Source organism: Spermophilus citellus (assembly GCF_964194105.1).
Source record: "Spermophilus citellus genome assembly, chromosome: 14".
Classification (NCBI taxonomy): Eukaryota; Metazoa; Chordata; class Mammalia; order Rodentia; family Sciuridae; genus Spermophilus; species Spermophilus citellus.
This window is the reverse complement of record NC_138194.1, coordinates 89,368,389-89,393,513: the sequence shown is the minus strand read 5'-3', so window position 1 is coordinate 89,393,513 and position 25,125 is coordinate 89,368,389. Positions and strand designations below refer to the sequence as shown.

The window sequence follows — 25,125 nt, the reverse complement described above, 5'->3', positions numbered from 1 at the left end:
CTATGCCTTACCATGGGCCTGGGCAGTGGACTTGGGTGACCCTGGATTGAACCTCTGGAACTATGAGCCAAATGAACTTCCCCTTCTTTAAGTTGTTCTTGTGTCAGGTTTTATGGTCACAACAATGTAAAGATAACACTGTTGTCACACAGTTTCAACAGAAGACTCAGTTGACCCTGCAAGGAGTTCTAGAGTTGGATGACCCTTCCTATTGTTGTGAGCTGGGTGAGATTACTGTACCTCTCCTCTGTGAAAACAAGCTATTAGAGCTTGATTTCCCTGGACAGGGTGCAGGGGCTTGGACCAAGCATTCTTCAGCTGAGGTAGTTCCCCCAGATAATTGGCCACTGAGAGCTGTGTCTTAGAAAGACTTCTACCAACTAAGAGTCAGATTGTGCACCATGATGTTCATTACAACTGGAGTTAGTTGTTACATATCTTTAATTTCTTGCCAGCTGAAACAGTTCCTTAGTTTTTCCTTTTAGTATATTGTGACATGTCCTTCAATTTAAATTTGTTTCATGGCTCATGAACAGATTTCAGTAGTACATCTTTAGCAGGAATATCACAGCAGTGTTATGTTCTTTTTAGTCATGTCAGTTGACCTGTGATTTCAGATTTTCCCTGGTGATTTTATCTTTGAACATTTGACTAAAAGCTGTTTGATTTATCCACTGTGAAGTTATTTTCCTTTCTGTAATTTTTAAGTATTTTGTGAAGTAATACTTCGAGTCTATGAAATATTCCATTTTTCATCAATTTTCAGTATATTAATTTACATCAATATATAATAATGGATTTTTATTTTATTTAGTGGGTTGTGGTTTATTATTTGATCTTCTATCTGTTCCATATTTGACTAGTGGAAACCCCTTCAAGTTAGCTCTGTGTCTTTTTGACATGATTCCTTACCCATTACTTGTTGAGCATGTCCCCTCTTTCAGGTTTGGACTTAAAAGCATTTCAGGATTTAAATAACTCTGTGGAGAGAGGTTGCTTCCCTTTTCCTTCCCATAAAAATTCAGTCCAAAAACCACAGATGGAATTGAGGTAGATGTCTGTGTAGGGGGCAGGGAAGTCACAGTAGCCACAGGGATTCCAGGTTTGTCTTGCACTTTTTCTGCCTCAACCCTGAATCAGCTATTTCTACAGAGAGCCTAGGTTTCTTTCAGTGTAGAATGGTATTTAGAAACCAAGATTTGGGTATTAGGTGTGCTCATAACTGGTAGGGTATGGCTGTTCCCAGGCCCTCACAGTTAACAGAGCTTGTGAACCAAGGATTGTAAGTATTTATATACATAATTGTTTTAGTCAGCTTTTGCATTGCTGTGACCAAATTATCCAACAAGAACAACTTAAAGGAGGAAAAGTTTTTTGGGGGCTCACAGTTTCTGAGGTTTCAATCCATAGTTGACTGACTCCATAACTCAGGGCCCAAGGTAACCCAGCACATCATGGGGAAAGGGCCCAATGGAGGAAAATTGCTCAGCTCATGGCCAGTGGGGAAGCAGAGAGGGCAGGGAAGGATCCTCAGGGAATATGCACCCTTCCAGGGTATACCCACAATGATTCACCTCCTCTAGCCACGGCTACCTGCCTGTAGTTACAACTCAGTCCATCCATTCACACCAATATGGACTGATTAGGTTATAGCTATCACAATCCAATCCTTTCATCTCTAAATATTCTTGCATTCATAATAGCTTTTGGGGGATCCCTTGTGGCCAAATCATAGCAATAATTTATGTCATTTCTATGTATCTGTCCCCCCTCTTTCTCTACAATACTATATATTATAAGAGTTTATAACAATTTCTCCAATACTAATTCAATACCACAAGGTACATTTTAGTTTTTTCACTTTGTATTTCTGTATTTATTCTCCGATGGAGAAATACCTGCTTCCTGTTACACTTAATATATTTCTTTTTTGGATCACTACTTTAGTGTGTCACCAATACCCCATCTCCACTACTGCTAAAGTACTCCTGTCCAGATGCTCTTCTTACTGAAACTTGGACACTGACACCCTGTACCACAATCCTTTCCCCTCTACCATGGAATCCTTTCTCATTCCAATTGGGTTTTGACACTTTGTGCCAGATGGACCCTCTTATGCCGAAACACCCTCACCCTGCTTGAACTTTGGACCCTGCTTAGGCCACTGTGGCTTCCCTCTCTCCGGAACAGATACCTACTTGACTCCATTCTACCTCACAGATTTTTGACTGCATTTTATGGGAAAGAGGGGTTCTCTCCATCCACTTATTTAAATTTAAATTGGTTAAGGCCAAACACAAAGCCTTTCTCTTCTCCTCTTCTTCAGGATGTAATTTCTTTCTTCTGGAAATTTATATTTTTTTTGTTAGGGTCTATAAACAAGTCAGGATGGCGCTTGGCATTTTGCCAGAGGGAGTGGTTTGTGAAGTAACGCCAGCGAGCCATTAAGTGTGGAGATTCCTTATTGGTTGACTGCTGTATCTAGTTTATGTTAATTAAGATAAGCTGTGTGGAATGTATATATACCCCTCCTGTCCTACAATAAACGGCTCCCACTCCTGCTATATCAATGTACACAGGTTGTTCGTCACTCCCCAGTTATTTTGCTACAGCCGGACTGCGGCATTTTTTCTTTATTCATCTTATATCTGTTTATACATGCTACCAACTCTGTGTAACTCTTTGAGATCAGGGATGATTTTGTGCAAGTTTTTTTTTAAACCCTTTAAGTATATATATATATATATATATATATATATATATATATATATATATATATATATATATATATATATGTTTAGCAATGAATACAGAGGCAGTTAAAAAAACCTGAGTTGATCTATGAAAAGGTTTCTCTTATTTTTAAGCACAAGATGTTTTATAATTGAATCCTACTTCATTATAGATCAGTAAATCTTTGGCTGATAGTTGAATAATAATAAATTCAAGTAAGTAAAATGGAAAACATTTTGCTTCTAAGTAAAAGAACATTATTCTCTTTTTTTTATTAATTTGAATATGTAGAAAATAGTGTGTATTAAAATCTAATGCCCTGTTTTGTTGATTTATTCACATTTCATTAAGTAATTATGGAAGGCAGGCCTTGTTTCCCTGTGCATGAATTTTAATAACCATGTTTTAGTTAAATAACAATTTTCAACAACACAGTTTAAAATTTATTTTATCTCAGTATATTAACTTTGAGTATGCATAAAGTGCAAACTTAACTGTAAACTTTGCTTCTATTTCCTGAGTCCACAAATCACTATTTAAAAAAAAGCTGCGTATCATGATTATGACCAATCCATCTCTTCTTTCACAGCCTGTTGTTATTTGTCGGTGTGTATCTATTCAGTTGACTCACAGAAAAGTATTGATAAACCCATGCAGTGTTTTACAAGAAATGGACCAAATGGAAAATAAAGGCCAGGCATGGTGATACATGCCTATGGTCCCAGCTACATGGGAGGTAGAGGCAGGAAGATCATTCAAACACAGAAGTTTGAATCCAGCCTGGGCAACATACTTAGACCCCATTTTAATAACAACAACAGTAAAAAAGGGAAAGTATTTCATTATAATAATGCAAAAAATAAAGACTATTATTTTTTGCATTATTATAATGAAATACTTAAGACTGTGTAACTTTATATTTAAAAAAAGGGGTTGCTTAGCTCATAGTTCTGGAGACTCATATAGATCTGGTGATGGCCTTCTTGCTGGCAGAGTCCCAATACAGTGCAGAGCCTCACATGGCAACACATTTGGGAGTGTGTGTCTGTCTTTACTCTGGTGTTTTTCTTTTCTCTCCGTATAAAGCTACTAGTATTCAGTCATTCAGTCTCCTTATAAAGCTGCTAGGCTCCACCCTCATGACTTTATTGGATTCTAATTTCCTCCCAAAGGCCCCACTTCTAAACACCATAGTTGATTAATTTTTCCCTCAGTACCTCATAATGGGGATTAGCTTTCAACACATGCTGTATTGGGGGACACACTCAAACAATATCCAAACTATAGCATTGATAATACTATAGTGAGATTTCACTCAGATATAAATGCAATACAGAAGAAATAGCTGAATGTGAGAATGTCAACACTGGCACTGAACTGCTGCCATTTAAGACTTGAAGTCTGCTGCCAGCAGAGCTCAGGGGAGGCAAATTTATGAATGTAAATGAGGAAAGTGGGAGGTTGTGATGAAAAGATGATGTTCTAGAGGAAGTGACCCTGGCAAAAAAGTTCATTTTATTAAAGGAACTCTCAGAGATATTTCAAGACATTGAAAATACAAAGGATAAATTTGTGTGTGTGTGTGTGTGTGTGTGTGTGTGTGTGTGTGTGTGTGTTTCTAATCTAAGACTTAGAAAAGAATGTGATAATTCAAGGTACAGGAAGGATGCTTTATATTGTTAAGTTATATGATGAGAAATAGTATGAAAAGAAGAGGACTCAGACTGTTCAAGTTGCTTTACTTAAGTACAAAGAAATAAAACATTTTAATTGTCTGTGTTTCTGTTTTAAAATACAGTATACTGAATTAACATTAATTTTACTATTTTCAAGATTTCCCTTTGCATTTATACCTGTGAGAGACGTTTTTAGTGTTTTGACAAATTCTTGAAGGTCACAGAATCATTGAATTTTCCCCACTGCTTATATATTTATTTGACAGTGCTAGGGATTTAACCCAGGGCCTCAAGCATGCTAGGCAGGTGCTCTACCACTGAGCTACCCTCCTGCCCCCACTGGTTATTAAGACTGCCTGTACAGTTGAAGCTTGCAGTGTCAATTGTACAGCCCTATACTACTGAATAAATCAAAGACTGCCTTCAAACTAACATGTGACACTTAAAAACTTCATATACATTCATGAACTTTAAAAAATATTTACACATTGTAATTACTTTATTGCTTAAATACATTTTAATTTTAAAATATTTTTAGCATGCAGATATCCCAAACCTGAGATTGTCATTGTGAAGCGTGCAAAGGAGATATCATCAGCAGAAACTCCTGATAATTTTGGTATAGTATAGTACATTCTTATGGTGTCGATTGCTTGTCACATGTTCATTGCAAGTAGCAAAGCATCTACTTGATGGAACTTCTTGCTTGTTTGAAATAGAACTAATTAAATTTTTTATATTAGTATTTTAGACTGTCAGCAGTATTTATTTCTGTCATCTAACCCTGGGATTTGTGGATATGATTGAATAATAATTGCATGATTAACTAAACTGAAGTATTATATTTATGACCTTAAGACAAAATCACTTTTATTTAATTATATTTAATAATGTATTTAAAAAAATATAAAATAACCATAGCAAGTAAAACATAAGAAGCAACAAAGGCTATGAATTTTTTTAAGACTACATAGGAAAAAAGGACCACATACAGACATTTCAGAATATTCCAGAGACAAGCTGACAAGCTGTATTTAAGTAACTGAACTTCAGGAACTATTCAGTGTATGTATACATGCATACATAAATATGTAATACATATATATTAATGCCTGCATGAATATATATGTGTGTGCATGTATACATAATTTTTTTTCAGCACTAGGGATCGAACCCAGGGTTTTATGCATGCTAGGCAAGTAAGTATGCTTTCACTGAGTTACAATGCATCTCACCCTCAGTATTTTAAAGATATAATCTTGACTGGTTTGAAAGCTTTATATACATTTATTCAAGGCCCTTAATGATATTTTTTTTTTAGATTTATCTGCCATACAGCTTGCTGTCTAATTTTAGTTGCATGCTGTGGTGGTAATGGAATTATGTGTGTATGAGAGAATGAGAGATAAAGACTAAAATACATATATCTCTGTCCTTATTATTCAATTTAAATATGTTGTCTAAGAAATATAATGTGGTGTCTAAAAAGGAATCTGAAGTATTTTGTGGTTTATGAACATTGAAATTATGTTTGGTTAAGGGTTAAATATGATGTCAAGGGCAAAAACCATGTCATAAGAACTTAAGAGAAATGTATTATGCATGTAATATATGTACACACATATTAATGTCATTACATTGTAAGAATTCTTCAGTATACTCTACCAGTTTTTAGGTAATTCTAAAATTAAAAAATTTAAATCCAGTAGGTATAAACATTTAATGCTAATATCTTTTGAAGAATATTTTTGATTTTGAATTACTTTGAAGACTGATTTTTTTTCTCTCTCATTTTTGGAATGATATAGGGAAAAGAAATGATAGTAGATTATGGTAATCAATATCACTAGGAGACGTAGTGCTGATGAATGATTGTAGGGTTTACCTGTAAGTGCTCACATTCTGAGAATCAGTCTTTAGTTATATCTTTAGTCATTATAATGTTCTTTCTCATGAATTTTTGGTGGCACCCCTCTATATTTAAAATATACTGGTATGCAGTAAAGAAGAAATATAAAATTAAAGCCTTAAAGGGAATGAGAGAACTGAACCTCTCATTTAATTTGTAACATGAAAAATGTGTTTAGGATTTGGTGACTAATTACATATTAGGGTAGGAACTTGTGTCAAGTCCTTTGGGGTTTTAGTTTAGTGCTCTTTCACAATAATGGATTTCTTTAGGGTTAGCAGTAGAGATTAGTCCTAGACTACAAGTATCTAGTTATGAAACCATCAGAAATCATGTAATGCCTCTATTCAAGAAATGTTTTAACTGGTAGCCATGATGAATCATTTGTTTTATTTCTCTTTCTCTAACTTTGATGGATTTTTTTTAAAAAATGATGTGTCTGAACTAGAATTATTTCTTGGCAAAGAAGGGGAAAAAGCAATTTGAAGAGGATATTAGTATTCAAGTTAATTGCAGTTTTACTTCAGTTTCAAATATTAATGCAGTAGTTTGTTTGAATGTGTGATGGATGGGTTGATTGGCACTGGGAATTGGACCCAGTTACATACTACAAATGAGCTACATTCCCAGCCTTTCTAAGGTTTTTCTTTTTTGAGAAAGGTTCTCACTCAGTTGTTTAGGCTGGTCTTGAACTTGCCACCCTCCTGCTTTATCCTTTCAAGTCACTTGGATTATAGTTATGCCCAGCTTTGACAGTATTTTATATATTCACATATGATTGATATTAGTTACTTTTAATTTTAATTGAGAACTTATTAAATGAAAGAGAATTGGAAGCTAGAATATGGGCTCTGGACCTGCCTATACTTTTAACATCTGAGTCTCCATCTTCAAAGTGAATTAAGTCAGTATTTCTCAGTAGGCATGCTACTGACATTTAAGCTGGATGAATCTTTCTTATGAAGGATTATTTATTGTACTGTAGAAAGTTTAGATTCCATAATGCTAGTGGCATTTCTCAGTATTATTATATGTAAAACAACCATACATTTCTAAACTTCCTCTGGGAGAGGTCCCATATTGAGAGCCACTGGGAGTTTGTTTCTAAGACTCCTTAAAGCTCTTACATTCTATGAAAGAATTCTTATTTGGGAAATAATTGAAAGAGAAAAGGTAACACATCAACTGAAAAATCTCTGTTGCTTCTTATATATTAAGCAATGTTACTTTAAAATGAATATCTTTTGGGAATCTGTGTAGCTATACTCATAGACATTTAAGCTATTCTATGATTATTTTTTTCTAATTCATGTGAAGATATATATTTAAAATAATATATATATAATATGTATATTATGTATATGCATATATATATTTGTATGATTTTTCAAAACTAAATATATCTTTATACCAAATAAATGAAAGTAACAAGATCTATCTTTAGCTGGGCATGGTGACATAGGCCTGTAATTCTAGTGGCTCGGGAGGCTGAGGCAGGAGAATCCTGAATTCAAAGCCAACTTCAGCTTTTGCTTAGTGCCTTGCCACTAAGCAACTCAGTGAGACCTAAGCAACTCAGTGAGACCTAAGCAACTCAGTGAGACCCAAGCAACTCAATGAGATCCTGTCTCTAAATAAAATACAAAATAGAGCTGGTTATGTGACTTAGTGGTTGAGTGCCCCTGAATTCAATACCCAGTACCAAAAAAAAAAAAAAACAACAACAACAAAAACCTATCTTTAAAAGGTACTCTATTGTTTCAATATCTTAGCCTCTTAAAATGGAATATTATTGTACATAGTAATTATTTTCTTTGCCTTTCATAGGCATGATGAAAGGGAAGTCTTTGTTAAGTAATATATATAATTGTTCCAAGTATACAAGTTTGGCATGTGGAAGCAACCACAAATCAATATGTTGATTTGGTTTTCCTAAAAATAAATGTTTGGTTATCCTAAAAAGAAACCTACCATGAAATAAAGGAAGAAAAATTATTGTATCTCTAGTATTTACTTTCACTTAAGCCACAGTTAATTAATGGGTTTTGTACATATGAGTGATTAATTGAGTGGTACAGCTATGCTATCATTACCATTGGCCAACTCTTGTCTAACTGTTACACCACTGGCCTGCACCTGCCCAGAAATCTGTTAGTTTCTTCTTGTTACCCACCTGGATTGCAGTAAGGCCCCAGGAGGCACATTAGTTCACAGGAAGTTAATGAGGTGACACTGTTAGTTCTTGTGATCTAAGTAGAAATTTATTTTTTATATAATGCATATGTTATATAAAACACTTTTAAATGCTAAACAGAATTATAAGATCACACTCAAATGCTTTTATGGGTTTTACCTATGACATGTACTTTAAAAATAATTATAAATCCTTTTACAATTAAAATATTTATTTACAAATACTTGTTAATGAAAACCTAAATTCTTTGCTGTTTATAAAGTGTTCATTTTCAATTTTGAATGTCATTTTTTGAGAGTCTATTACTGACCTGTATTTACTTGTTTGTGTAGCTTTTAACCCCCTTTTTGTGCATGACTTTTTGGCATTTTACATGATTTACTTAAATTATTTTGCATACAGCATTGTTGCATTTTAAGTTCTTATTCTTTATTGTATATTCTTTATTGTAAATTTCACCTTACCCATTCGATTTTGTTTCTATTAGAAAACTAAGCACTTATTTATAATGTTCAGAAATATGGGCATCTGAGACCGGATACCTAAATTATTGTTTAAATGCACTAGTTTTATCTTTGTTCTTTTAAATAATCTCTTATTAGGCCAGACTTTGCCTGCTTCCTTTACTTTCTCGGGAAAGATGCTGTGGTGGGTTTGGAGGAGATTTTAGGTATTCAGAAATTCAGAAACTGGATAATTGGGCTCTTAAGGATTATTGAGTTATTTATCATAAAGGAATACTAGGTGTTTTATATCACCTTAGAGTGAAGTTGTTTTAATGCTTTTCCTAAGTTTATTGTAAATGATTTTTAAATTTCCCCTTAGTTTGAGATCTTATTTTGGTATTTCTATACATGGTAATAGGCCATGTTATTGCCATGTTTGAAGTGGAATTATTTCTTGGGAAAGGAAGGGAAAAAACAATTTGAAGAGGATATTAGCATAATAGAAAATGGACAAGATAAAAACTCTTCTTTTTGTTTTTCAGAATTTATTTTGTTTCACTTTGGAATTACACCTTGTAAAGTAGGATTAATCTAATGGATTGCTTAACAGTGAAAATGACAAATTATAGTTTCAATTAGATATTATAATAGAGTGCTGTAATGAGTTCTAGTTCTGTTTTCATTCACCATCATTGTTGTAAATATGTTTTGTGATTTGATAATGGAGACGAAAATGTAGACTGTTCCACTTATACTTCTTTTATCAAAGTGTTTTGATTTTCAATTTAAGATGTGTATCTTAGTATTTTATTTAAAAAAGAAATGTATTAGACAGCATAAATTACCCTAAAACTTTTGTTAATATTGGACTAATGGTCTAATGGTTTTTAATAAAAAGTTAATCTTAAAGGGATTTATAATAAAGAAGAGATACATAGTTAAAATCTTACAATAAACTTCTCAGACTTGTCTTACCTAATTTTTTGTGTGTTGGAATCTAGTTGTCAGTTAAAATTGGCAATTACAGCTTGAAGTTTTCTCTGGAATTTGTTTTAATGTTATTTTGCTTATATCCTGAAAACATTTCATGAAGTTTACATTAAAAAATAAAAATGAAGCAAGGTGGGTTTTTTTTTAATGACATACTTGTTTCAAGAGACATTATGCAAAATTTTTAAAGTTCTATAAATACATGTTTTGTTTTATTTTTCAATTCATTATAATTATAGGAATCTACCCTAAGGAACTTACTGAGGAACTCAAAAGATTTCAGTACAAATTAGTATTATTTCTAAATATGAAAAAGAATAAGTACTTTAAATACTTAGTAGTGGGGGGTTCATTAAGCTAGTATACATCATATGATGAAATAAAATTCCTTCAAAATTTTGAAGGTTTGGGAAAATATTCATCATTTGATGCTTTTTGAAAAAGGAAAAATTAATTTTGTGTGAACACCTTTATAGGAAATAGTCAAAGGGTAATATAGCAAAATGTTTATTTCTGATAAGTAATGGATGATTTTCTTTTCATTTTCTTCTTTTTCTCAATCTCATTAACTTCCTTGAACTTATTTGTACAATCTTCATAGTGGAGAAGTGTGACATTCCTTTAGATAAACCAAAGGAATTCACTATTTTAAATGTTACTTTTTAACTTTTATTTAAAAATTCCTCTTAAGTTAAAAAATATACTTAATAGCTTCATCTTTTTAATGTAGGTAAACACAAATGTATAAATATGTGCTATTTATAAATATATTGTGTGTGTGTATGGCTTAATGTAAGATATTTGCAGTAAATCCTATTATAGAAATCAGTTTTGACTGAACAGAATGAAAGGGCACATAGGTTTTGTTAACTTCTTCAAAGTGGGTGTTTTATTCAGATTTGTTAGTATTTGATTGTGCTCTCTAGTTTTTTAACTCCCCAGTGTTTTAGTTTCACCTGTTCAAGCTAATAGAAAGAAGAGTTCATATTCAAAATTGGTGAATTTTATAATAAAAGATAAATTTGGCAAAGGAAGATAGGAAATAAACAGGTATTGCTTTCTCTGTTTTCCAGTTAACATTATCAGAGGTGGCTATATTTTATATTTTAATATTACCATGCTTTTACTCTGTATTTATTTTACTAAAACTTTGCTGTGAGTATAGACTTATATACTTTATTCATTTTTGAAAGCAACAAAGCACATGGTATTTCTACTTCTTTTGAATAAATTATTTTGGATCTGCTTTCAGAAAATTGTTTATTCAAATAAGGTAAGGATTTGGTAGTTTCATAAACACAATTAATTTTTAAAATTTATTCTATTTTGTTTTATATGATAGCAGGATGCATTTCAATTCATATTATACATATAGAGCACATTTTTTCATATCTCTGGTTGTACACAATGTAGAGTCATGCCATTCATGACTTTATACGTGTACTTAGAGTAATGATGTCCATCTCATTCCACTGCCTTTCCTACCTCCATGTCCCCTCCCTTCCTCTCCCTCCCCTTTGACCTGTCTATAGTTCATCTATTCCTCCCATGCCTCTTCATCCCTATTATGAATAAGCATCCTTATATCAGAGAAAACATTTGGCATTTGGTTTTTTGGGATTGGCTAACTAGCATTATATTCTCCAACTCTGTCCATTTACCTGCAAATGCCATGATTTTATTCTCTCTTATTGCCGAGTAATATTCCATTGTGTATATATACCACGTTATCTTTATCCATTCATCTACTGAATGGCAGCTAGGTTGGTTCCACAGATTAGCTATTGTGAATTGTGCTGCTATAAACATTGATGTGGCTGTGTCCCTGTGGTATGCTATTTTTAAGTCCTTTGGGTATAGATCAAGGAGTGGGATACTGGGTCAAATGGTCGTTCTATTTCCAGTTTTCCAAATAATCTCCATACTGCTTTCCATATTGGCTGCACCAATGTGCAGTCCCACCAGCAGTGTATGAGTGTACCTCTTCCCCCACATCCTCACCAACACTTATTGTTGTTTGAATTAATAATAACTGCCATTCTGACTGGAGTGAGATGAAATCTTAGTACTGTTTTTATTTGCATTTCTCTAATTACTAGAGATGTTAAACATTTTTTAAAAATATTTGTTGATTGATTCTGAGAAGTGTCTGTTCAGTTCCTTGGCCCATGTATTGATGGGGTTATTTGGTTTTTTTGGTGCTAAGATTTTTGAGTTCTTTATATACCTTAGAGATCAGTGCTTTATCTGATGTGCGCATGGTAAAGATTTGTTCCCATTCTGTGGGCTCTCTATTCACCTCACTGATCGTTTCTTTTGCTGAGAAGAAGCTTTTTAGTTTGAATCCACCCCACTTATTGATCGTTGATATTAATTCTTGTGCTATAGGAGTCTATTAAGAAAGTTGGGGTCTAATCTGACATGATGAAGGTTTGGGCCTATTTTTCTTATGTTAGGCACAGGGTCTCCAGTTTAGCTCCCAGGTCCTTGATCCACTTTGAGTTGAGTATTGTGCATGGTGAGAAATAGGGGCTTAAATTCATTTTGTTGCATATGGATTTTCAATTTTCCCAGCACCATTTGTTGAAGAGGCTATCCTCTTTCTAATATATGCTTTGGGTGCCTTTGTCTAATATGAGGTAACTGTATTTGTGTGGTTCGTCTCTGTGTCCTCTATTCTGTACCATTGCTCTACAAGTCTATTTTGGTGCCAATACCATGCTGTTTTTGTTACTGTTGCTCTGTAGTATAGTTTAAGATCTGTTATAGTGATGCCACCTGCTTCACTCTTCTTGCTAAGGATTGCTTCAGCTATTCTGGGTCTCTTATTTTTTCAGATGAATTTCATGACTGCTTTTTCTATTTCTATAAGGAATGTCATTGGGATTTTGATTGGAATTGCATTAAATATGTATAATGCTTTTGGTAGTATGGTAACAAAATTAATTTTCTTCACTAGAGAAAATAAAAATCAATACAGCTAAGTATAATACACATGACTGTATTATACTTACAGTGGCTTAGGAGGCTGAGGCAGAAGGATCACAGGTTCAAAGCCAGCCTCAGCAAAAGCAAGGCGCTAAGCAACTCAGACCCTGTCTCTAAATAAAATACAAAATAGAAATGGGGATATGACTCAGTGGTCAAGTGCCCCTGAGTTTAATGCCTAGTATCCCCTGCAAACAACAACAACAACAACAACAAAACACCAGATAACTATTACCTCACCAATAAGGGGGACAATTTCCTAGAAACTGAGTGACTGCAGTTAATAAATACTTACGGAAGACCAGAATCTGTGCTTTCTCATGTCTTGATGGTATGATTGTGTGTGTATGTGGCTAGCTGAATGGTGGAGTTTAAAAAATAATAGCTTTGGGGTTTGGGGAGGTATGTGTGTGTGTGACCTGGTTTCCTCTTGAGAGGAAAAATGCTGTCTTAGTAACTGACAACTTTTTGTTACATTCCAGCTCCCTCTCCAGAAAGTAAATGCCATAAGTGTAGTGTTTGCTGGTGGGAGGTAGATTTTTGTTATAGGCACAGTTGTTTTTAGTTCAGTTTCTTACAGGTAAATTTTCTAGTGGTCAGTCGGTTGAATTCTGGGCAATTTCTTTAACTTTCACTTACATTGGTGTTCTCAAAGAAGCTTTTAGTCCCCTTTTTTCCCAACTTATGATTGACACTAAAATTTTAATTATTTCACAAGGCAGTTTTTATAATGTATACCACAAATAGTAATCCCAGATTTATCTGTACCAGGGCAGTAGAACAGGAATCTGTAATCCTATCATCTCAGACTCCAAACCTTATGCATTCTATTTCTGTAATAAGCACTGAGTATCAATTATGGTATTTCCTTATAAAAAGATGAGTGGCCAAGCAAGACTTCAGATTGATGGGAGCACAATTAAACATGGTCAAAACTATAGATATAACCTAACTCAGGCATGTATGCCTAAGTTGTAGGCAGTTATGCTACTAGAGCTTCGGTTTTAAAACTTACATGTTCCTGAAAAGTATAATTTAAAATAAATTTCTACTTCATTTTGAGTTTTAATGTAAAATTTTAAATTTAATATGCCAAAATTTAGTAGCATTAATAAAAATAATTTAATGTAAGTCATATTTCAGTTATGAAGTTTTCTAAAACATATTTTGATAAAACCTTGTAGGAATTTCCTAGGATAAAACCATATGGTTAGTTGTAAAATGGAAATATTTTTTCTTATATGACTAGAGATAATATAGTAGTATAGACTTGCCTTTAGGATTATTGTCCTAAGTATGTTTCTTTGGAAAAACTTTGCCAATAAAAAACTATTTTTTGAATACATTCCAGTAGGAGAATGAAAATTCCTGATTAACTGGAGTTCATCTTATTAAAAACTACAGTTGGCCAATTTGTTACCACAGATGCTACCTTAACTTAAAATTAAGAAAAGGGACAATAGTAAATAAATAATTAGTCAGGAATTTATCTTAAACTCTCCGCATGACCAGGAGTACAAAAACCTTTACAGCAAAACCTGGGAATCTCTGGCATAGTTGGAGGTGATTTCTCTTCATCTGTTGTTCTAAGGGAGCTTAGTATTGTGTTCTATATTTTTGTCCAAACTGAGTCTTATCCAAAGATGACAAGTTCAGACTACTGTAGGTTAACCAACAAAGCAAACAGTAGAGGGACTGAAAACCCAGTTCCAGCAAGGAATTCTCCCAGATTGGAGTTTTATTCTCATGTGACCTGGGAGGCTTTCTTTTTAAATTTTAAATTCTCTGCTTAAAAGATATTTTTAATGTTTTTATTAGTGCATTGTAGTTATACATAATAGTGTGGTTCATGTTGACATAATCACACATGAATGGAATGTAATTTGTTCCACTTCAGTCACCAGTGCTTCCCTTTTCTCTCTGCATTTGTTTCTCATCTTTTCTTTTTTACCTGTTATGTTTCTCATTTCTCCCCTTTGTCCTTCTCTTCATCTCTGATTTCCCCTTTTCTTTAAGTAAATACAGTATAAAAATATTTCTACATATATAGGATAAAATAGAAAATGTAGCTGAGTTAAATGCATTTTTATTTCTGAAATAGGAGAAAAAAAATTATGTTCTCTTCAGACCCTCTTAAGTCTTTGTGACAGCACTTCTCAGTTTTATATCTCTTAAATATAATAATTGAAGTTTAAGCTGATGAATATAATGTAATATAATATCTGAATCATTAAAGAAACATTGTTTTTGAAATTTAATATTGTTCTATTTAGGCAGAAACAGTATTTTATGAGCTATGACAGTTTTCTGGTTGCTTGAATTATTTAGAAAACTAACTGAAATACCTCTTTTTGTATTTAAATTCATTTAAAAATATTTTTAGTTATAGGTGGACACAATATCTTCATTTTTATTTTTATGTGGTGCTGAGGATCAAACCCAGTGCCTCATGCATAGTAGGCAAGTGCTCTACCTCTGAGCCACAACCCCAGCACCAGTTCTTAAATTCATTTTAAAAAATAAATTTGCTTTCAATATTTAAATTGTTTTCTCTAGTGTTCCGGGATTACTGAAGCAAAATAATATGTTGAAAGTGTTGAAAAATCTTATATTAAACATGCAAAATATTTTTCTCATGTTTCCAGGATTGTGATGAATGTCTGGAATATTTTATATTAGGAAATATCACCTATGTATTATAATAACTGAATGTATATAAATTCTCAATGACAAGAAGAGTCACATTTCAAATATTTTTTATTTGATTTGATAAAAAATAAATGATCAGTTTGCAGCAATTATCTTTTATTTACCTTTCAGCTAAGAGTTTTTACAATGTGAAATCTAAAGCAAAGAAATCCTATGTATAAGTATAATCTCACAGATTCTTATGGGGTAATTTCCCTATCCTATTTCTTTCTAAACATGGACTCCTATTAAAGGTCGCTTCTTTCAAAAATGAGAACTACCTAAGAAAGGGGGAAAAATGTGATGAAGTTTGAATGTTATTTTTACCACTATTATGAGTAAACACTCATACTTTAGGAAGACAACAATTATCATTCAACTAAGGATTTTTGTGCTGTATTCATGAAGGATATTGGTCTGCAATTTACTATTTTTGATAATTTGGTAGGGTTTGGTTTTAGTATTATTCTCTCCTCATAAAATAAGTTGGGAAGTATTTCTTCATTGTAAGTTTTTGGGAGGGCTTTTTTTCTTTAAATCTAAAGTGAAACTATGTGTGCTTGGGGTGTGTGTGAGTGTGTTACTCTTTGTGTTGTGATTGGGGGGCCTACTCTCAGGCTGAAGGTTGCAACAAACAGGTAATTAACTCACTTTGTATCATTTCTTTTAAGTGTTGATTCCCTTCAGAATTAACCTGTTACAGTCATTTTCTAGTGATTCTGAAATTTATTAACTCTATTTTGTCTGTAGCTTATTCTATGTAGGAGGACTGATTTGATAAGAATTTACTTAGCCATTATTGGATGAAGAACCAGAAGTTTTGAGCTAAAAGAAGTCAGCAAGTATGGTATGATGAAGCAGAGTTTTAACAGCTACCTCATTATTTTAAAATACACAGAAAAGGGAGAATGTATGATATAACACACACACACACACACACACACACACACACACACACGCTCAGGTCTACTTAGTAAAACGTTAGAGTGGAATACATTTTTATGTAATTATAGATAATTTACCATATGTCAAGGATTCTTTTTTTTTAAAAGATAGAAGAGACAGAGTTTTTTAATATTTATTTTTCAGTTTTTGGTGGACACAACATCTTTATTTTATTTTTATGTGGTGCTGAGGATTGAACCCAGCGCCCCGCACATGCCAGGCGAGCGTGTTACCGTTTGAGCCACATCCCCAGCCCTCAAGGATTCTTTTTTTTGGGGGGGAGGGTATTGGAGATTGAACTCAGAGGCACTCACCCATGGAGTCACACCCTGGTCCTATTTTGTATTTTATTTAGAGATAAGGTCTCACTAAGTTGCATAGTGCCTCGCTTTTTGCTGAGGATGGCTTTGAACTCAAGGGTACTTTTCAATAAAATTGTCATGTTCTAAAGAATGTTGCCTTTATGATTCTTCTTGTACTCCTTAGGTTCTTTGTGAAGCAGGATTTTGATTTTACTCTGATACTGTTCTAGTGATTTTCCTCCCTGTCCTGTCCACAGTACTTATGTACTTTATTTATTTGGTGCTGCGGATCCTAGGGGAACTTTACCTGTGAGCTGCATCCCCAATCCTTTTTCAATTTATTTTTTTTTAAATTTATTTTGAGACAGGGTTGGTAAGTTGCTGAGGGCCTCACTAAGTTGCTAATACTGGGCTTGAACTTGCCATCCTTCTGCCTCAGCCTCTTGAATGGCTGAGATTACAGGTCTTTGCCACTGTGCTGAGCCTATCCATTATTCATTTGTCTAGGCTTTATCTTTTCTTAGGATTTGTAGGATATTCTAAATAATTTGTTCAATGTATAGGGAATTTGAAGAAGTAAAAGAAAGTGCCCTATGTATGCTAACTCTATTGGGAAGGTCCTGCTTGTTGAGATTTTAAGTATTTCAGAATGTTCCTGTCAGCTAACAAGGACTTCTCACAGTAATGATAATAATGTAACTAACAAATAGTTCTGATATGTATCCACTTTTGCATGTTTACTTCACTAGAAAATTCTCTGGAGTACAGTGGTGTCCTATATTCCTAGCTAAAAATTTGAATGCATGCTTTCAAAGTAGATTTTGAGATAACAGTGCTAATCAAAGAATGGAGACTTAATTTTGTCAGATGTGAAATTCTTCAAAAATTAATATATCTTCTTTTTTAATAAGGGAAAAATGTAAACATTCATTCTTAGAACATTCTGAATAATACAATGATTCAACTCTAGGTTTTAGTTTTTTTTTTGTAAAGCCATTGTGGGACTATATGCAGTTTTAGAAAACACCAGTCACAAATATGGACCACATTGCTTTTTGTATAGATTATCAATGGAAATTTATTTGCTTTTTATTTTTTAAAACAAAATTGTTCAGTTCTTATATTGTCAAAAATTATCAATAAATATCTTAGAAGATATATATCCAGTTTTTATTGTGTTTCCTGAGACAATCTGGTTGAACTAAATCTATTGGAGAGCGAGCCATTGCTAAGGTTCTTCCATGTGTCATCAATTAATTCTATATGATTGGGTGAGGATAGGAGGTAGAATTCTCTACCTTTTTAAATTACACAGGTGGTAAGATGGTTCTTGTTATGAAATGGTAGTTTTTTTGGTAATAGTTATTTTTTACATATAATTTTTTGTAATAATTAATTTTACATATATTGATGACTATTAAAGATACTTAAATTAATACTTGGGGAAACATTATGACATGTATTATACTTGTGCTTTTGAATAATAGCATAGTTTTTTGATTGTTGTATTAGGCAGAATTATCTACTAGTATAGATTTCAAAAATCAAAATATTCTGTATATTATCTAATGGAATTAAAGAACCTTATCTAATCTAGTAAAATCATGGTTGTAATTACATTGCTTTAGGATATTATCCTATTTTTAAAGGATATCTGGGTGTATTTGAGTATTTTCTGCTATCAGAAAATATTAAGTTTTCTTGAGATGTTACCTTAAAAATAGTAGCTAAATTTCTGAAGTGTTTTTCTATTGTAATTAGTGCAGATAGTCTCATTATATAGATGCAAGAACTTAAGTAAAAGAAATACAAAAAACGTGATTTACGAAGAGCCTCGGGGCCCAGGGTAGGCTTATAACTAAAGGTCAGTTTTGTTTGCTAACTTTGTAGTTTAATCATAGAAGTTAATGTTCTTTTAAATAGATAACTGTTGTCCATTAACCTAAATATAATTTATGAATAAACTCTACTGTTCTTCCATGTTGCATGTCTACCGGTGTTTTCTTCTTTGTAATAAAAAAAATCATGTTATAGTAACTAATTCTTGCCTCACACCCTTTTTTTCCCCTTTAGAAAAATTGGAAGCTCTGCCACCTACCCCAGGACAGCTGAGATATGGTAATGGTTCTATAATTGTTAAATATATGTGCATCTATCTTTTGGACTTGATATAACTATATCATTTATTAATAGCACAGAAGAAATAGTAAATTAATCTTGCTAGAAAAAGTAGATTATCTTATTTATTTTGCAGAAGGATTTTATAAACTTGGTTTGATGTTATCACAGTACTATGGTATAGCTAATATTGTTTAATAGCTAATATGTCAAGATATTATTGCTGTCTATAAATATAATTATACTTATGATAGAATTTTTCTTAATTCCAGGAAAAAGAATGTATTTGAATTTAAGTGCGATAACTGAAGAACTAGAATGTCTAGGCTTAAAGCTAGATAGAACTCTTCTCTGATGCAGAAAATACTTCCTGCTTAACTGTTTGTAAACAGTGAAAAGTAAAGTTCATTGAAAACACCAGGGAGAATAACCTTATTAAAATGCTGCTTTTCTTTCTTTTCTCTATTATAATAGGAATAAATATATTGTAGGACTAACCTGGAAGTAATATAAAACGGTTAAGGATCCTACTATAAGAAGAAGAGAATTATCTAATGATATAGCAAATTTGAATAGGTTGTAAATTGAAGCCAAATATTAAATGTGATTTTCTAACAATTTCTATGTTATAGTGTTTCCCAAAGAAAATTGAAGAAATCACATATTAGTAGGAGATAATTATATACTAGAAAGCAAATTTATATCATTAGAAAAAAACTATCTAATAGCCAGCTCTTTTTTTTCTTATAGGTAGAATAAAATTTATATTAGAAATTAGTAACTTAATCCAAATGCCAAAGAATTTCAGAATTTTTAAGACTATTCTTCTCACCTGGGAAGACTCTTTCCTTATTCTTCCATCCTAATTCATACTACCTATATTGACATCACCATATAATACTGTTAGCTTTTTTTGTAGTTCATGTTTATGTAGATATGTCACCATACCTAAAACCTTTGTTTATCTTTGTAGCTCAGGTTCCCAGTTGAGTGCCTAATCCATTATTCATTTTCTTTTTAAAAAAATTATACTTTTTCCTTTGGGTTAAAAAGAAATTTTATTTATAGGACTTTTTTAAAAGGTAGAAATGTAAAAACATAATGTATTTTATAGTTCAAAGTGATTTCTGTAGCAATGTGCCTTGGTTTTACTGACCAAGTTTTTACAAGGATAACAATTAGACTAATCTTAATTTAATCTCCTTTATATTTAATATTAAGATGTTTGTATCGCAGACAGTTTTAGAGATGACATCAGGTTAACTCCAAATGCTGAGTAATCTTAACTGATTTCATCATTACTCTGCCAGATGTTTCAAAGAACTTGGGAAGATGATTTGCAGTTATACTTAAGTAGCTTTTTATTTACTGTACATATTTCACTTGATGAATTTAAAATTTTTCATTATATTATTTTAAGCTATTTGTACTTTACTTTTGGAAATTAGGATTGTATATATGTTTCTTATAAAATTTAGAATGCTCAGTAGATAAGCAATTAGATAAAGGCAAAAAGTCAAAGAAGTAAAGCTAGACTCTGAAAAATCCCATTTCATTAATATGCTATTTTATTTTATCATCTTAATAGCTTTTAAAATAATATTCATAATTAAATATTTTTCTCTTAATATTGGGCAATTCTACTTAATAGCAAGAAGAAATCTGAAATAACTATTATATACCTATTATGTACTCTCTTTTTTTATATATAATAGTATGCATTATTATATTCTATATATTCTTTCCCTTTATCTTTGATAGTGCCTTTTTAAAAACTACTTATTAGCTTTCCCTGATTGGTGCATAACTCACTATAGTAAGATTAAACTTTCATAACTTCTAGATAATATTTCAATTATATTTTCTATGGACTTAACTGAATTAAAAGAAAAAAGACTCTAAAATCACCTAATACATATATAACCAATTGGTTTAAGGGACTATGTTTTGGATAAGGTATGAAACTGGGTTTTGATGTTTAGTGAAGAAAGCCCTTAGTTGAACTGATATTGACCATACCTTGGCAATTTTATAGTTTTAATTAGAATCAAGTCTTTTACCTATTCCCAGCTTTTAATCTGTTTCACAGTCTGCCTTCAGTTCTCTCAATATGGAATGCTCTTCTTTTCCAGGTTAGTGGCCCTCAATTATTATTTATTGAGCATCTACTATGTTCTCAGCATTATGTAATGTGCTGAAGATGCAATATGAAAATATGAGGCTAAATGTATAAATAAGTTTTAGTTCTTCCAAGTTGCACTTTTAATATATCACTTCATTTATATTATGCACCAGATAGATGAGGTTAGGTGTGCCTTTGGTAGGAAGGGTCAAATTATATTTTGATTCAAAACAAATTGATTCTTTATGGTTTTGTAGTAGGATTTAGGGATCCTGATGAATTGTGAATGGGGAAGGACTGCATATAGATGTCTAAAAAATATGTTAATCATATTTTTCAGACTGTTTTTCTTTAAAAAATTGGTTAGTGAATAAAAGCAATCAAGTAACTTCCCTGAAATTTGATTCTGGGCATTTTTCAATATTTCTAATACAAAGATCAATTTTATGATAATAGTCTTTAGGCATAAAGAGAAACAGATTGATGTTGTAGCAATTAATCAGGTACAATATAGTATTTATATGTTTACTAAGTTGTTCCATCATTAACCAAATGTATATTTATGTGTGGGTGTGTCCATATATGTGTATTGCCAGTAAGAAAACACAAAAGACTAATACAACTATTGTTACATGTTATATATTTTTTGTTTTGTTTTTTTTTTCCAGTATAACTTTTATCAAGTAGTTAAACTTACAGCAATAGCAGAATCTATTGACTATGAGGGATGAGAAACAAATTCAAAAGATTATCAAGTCTACTGGAGACTTTAATCATATGGTCTGTTTTTTTCATTCTAAAGTTAAATCTTAAAATCTACTTTTTTCTGTTTTTGATGTTTTTCAGTATTCATCCACAATGCGATACCTTTCATAGGGTTTGGCTTTTTGGATAATGCAATTATGATTGTTGCAGTAAGTTCTTTCTCTCACCACTTCTATTTTGAGTTAATAAAGAAATTATTGTGGCCTATATTTTCTTAATAATTTGTATAATATAGCTATTAATTTTAATTAACATCATAATGATCAACACTATTTATGTTTCATGTTAATTAGATTAGCTCAATTTTAAGGCACGATATATGTTAATTATTAAGACTTTGGCAAAGCATTTAGATAAGTCATTTAGGGTTTATATCATCTAATCAAGTTTCAACACTTTGAAAGAAACAAGCATGCAATTTTTTTATATTCTTTAATTGTGTTAGTAGTTGTCATCACTTATGTAGGTTATTTGATTAGTTCATTGTTTAATTTTCTCACTCAAAAATGTTTCAACAGATGTTTTGATATACAGTCTGAGCTTTAGCCATTTAACTCAGAAGCTGTAAAGTTTCATTTCAGAGCATTGAATATATTGCCCTTTCTGCCTTTGTTGCATTATAGTAGTCCCCTTCATATGGTCATTTAAATGTAAGGATGCTTCTTAAAAGTGTATCCTAATTGATTGATATGCATTTCTTATTATTAGTATGCCTCTTGGCAACGTATACCAACATTTGGTCCATATTTGTAACAGAAATAGGTCCATGATCAAAATGCAAGTCTTCAAAAACTGTCCAGTGTTCTATTCACTTTTCTCTTATTTTGTCCAAATGGAATGGGTTGATCATTGTAAGGTAATAACAACTTTTAGTACATAGTTTTAGAATACTTATTGTGAATTCTTTCTTCTCAGATGTTAGAAGTAAATAGATTGAAGGTCTATTATCTATTTTCTGTGAGGTGATAAAAGTAGCAATTATTTCTGGATACCAATTTAAGAGTTCTCAGGTAGGGGTTTTACTTGAACTCATTTGAGAAAAAAGTGCTTCTTTAACTTAGAGCTTAGAGAGTTTGTTGTTAGTTTCAATGACTCTTAAAAGTTCTATTATCTATGATTAATACTATAAATATGCTACATTGTAGGAGACTACTGAAAAAAATAATCTTAGGATTATTGACTATGAAGAAATGACATGAGAGATGCAGGGTTTCTTTTTGTGTTTTTGAGTTCACCAGGATTGCAAGTGAATGTAAATACAAGATTTGGTTTCAAAGTAGATATTTTTAAAAGTAATTCACATTATGTAGATTATAGAAGTTGCTTAAAGAATACCTAATGTTGGTTCATTCTAGAATAGCTTTGTTTGCTATATAGTCTAGCTCTGATGTCCATATTGATGTAGATTAGCCACTCACAAAGTTCAGCCATTCACCTGATGGAGGAGACTCACAGGGCTCACACAGCACATGGCATCCTGCTGCATAAACCATCACAGAAGATGATCTGGCATGCACACAAAGGATTCTTTAGTAAAGAAACCTGGCAAGATCAGATTTCTATAGGCTGACACATTTAGTGAAGGCCTTAAAATAGAATTCCAGAATGCTAGTTTTTTTTATTGTTTATGACATCTTCCTAATGTACACAAAAGAATAAAATTGGTCTGTTTGTGTACCTGTGAATGTGAGAGATTTATTCAGCTATTTAGAACTGCACTGCTTTTCTGAAGTGACTAAAATCTGAGTTGTCTAGATTAAAGAGTAAATGTAAATCAAATCTAATTATAATGGAAACTCCGTTTTGTTAAATTTGTAACTTCATGTGCTTGTGAGTAGATTGTGCTCCAAGATTCATGTGCTCATGAATAGAAAGTCTCTGTGGTAAATATTTCTTTCAGTTTGGCATGGTTTTATTCAGCATTTTGGGTTCTCTTTATTGATAGCTAGTACCCATGCCACCATCTTTATAACCATTATGTTTTTCACCACAATAGGACAGACCTTAAATACTGAAAAACTGAAAGAGTATCCTTGTTACAGGGAATCGTGTGATATATTTTGCAGGAAGAGGGGTATAGGAGTATTTTGAAGACAGGTCAGAATAGGGAAACTTTTAGTTTCTTAAATCTAGAATAATACCTTCACAGTATGGTCATCATTTTTAAAAAAGAATAAATATTTAAAGTAATAGACATCTGTGTTTAAAAACAGCCACCAAAACACATTCAAAAGTCAGATTATTTTAGGATTGATTATCATTTTGTGTTACTCAGGCCTATGCCTTGTTATTAGTGTAACTGAGAGTAGACTAATTTTTTTTAGGCCTAAAATGTTTAATTCCAAATTTGTAATAACTCCTTACTCTGTTTATATTAAAACCCAGCTTCAGGGAAGAATCACTGTTTTTTACTAAAATAAATATTTTAAATTACTGCCTTAAACATTTGCAAAGAGTGATAGGTGTGGCACAGATGCTCTGCAGACCAGTTCAGAGACTGACAGGACAGTTTCTGGTGAGGCATTTGTAATAAACTGCTAAGACTCAAATGGATAAATAATATAACTGTAGTCTGTGGAAAGGAAAATAAGTGATCATTACCATTGTAAGAATGTTTTTTACCTTTTTATTTTTTAAAATACTGATTTTCTCTTCATATTATAGAACAGCTGTGACTGTTTTAAGACTTAGTAAGAAGCTCCTTGTTTATTTTGTTCTCTCATGCCATATCTTACCTAGTGTCTTGCGTGACATTTGACCTTTTCTGCCTTCCTATTAGATGTCCTTTTCTGGCTGCTACTTTTGTAGTCATAAAAGCAGATTCTTGTATAATTGTTTGTCATAAATTAGACCTTTATTATTGGCTGCTATTAATACTAATCTTTGGGTTTCGTAGTTCATTATATTTTTGTATTATAGGATTGCTTTTTATTTTATTTTATTATTTTAAGAAGTGTGGATTGAATCTAGGGTGCTTTACCATTGAGCTACATCCCCAGCCCTTTTATTTTTTATTTTGAGATTTGCTAAATTGCTGAGACTGTCCTCAAATTTGTAATCCTTTGACCTCAGCCTTCTGAGTCGCTGAGATTACAGGACTGTATCACCTTGCCTGATTTTTAGGATTTTATAATTTATATTTTAGTGTTTTTTGAATGACTTTTAATTAGGATAGAACATTTTAGAGTCTAGAATAGATTAATTGTATTAAGGTGATGAGCCAGCTGTAACTTTAAGACAACTAGTATT

General features: G+C 32.2%; 1 protein-coding gene across 2 annotated transcripts in view; it reads left to right on the top strand.

Moving 5' to 3' along the window:
• Positions 1 to 25,125, top strand: part of TMEM65 (transmembrane protein 65) — a 49,698-nt gene that overhangs the window by 11,554 nt on the left and 13,019 nt on the right. Inside the window, exons 2-4 of one of the 2 annotated variants that reach the window (XM_081266874.1) lie at positions 4,948 to 5,028; positions 18,945 to 18,989; positions 21,958 to 22,025. In XM_081266874.1, coding sequence (XP_081123000.1) covers positions 4,948 to 5,028; positions 18,945 to 18,989; positions 21,958 to 22,025 — 194 coding nt within the window. The remainder of the gene's footprint in view (positions 1 to 4,947; positions 5,029 to 18,944; positions 18,990 to 21,957; positions 22,026 to 25,125) is intronic. The other variant, XM_081266875.1, reaches the window with a different exon arrangement.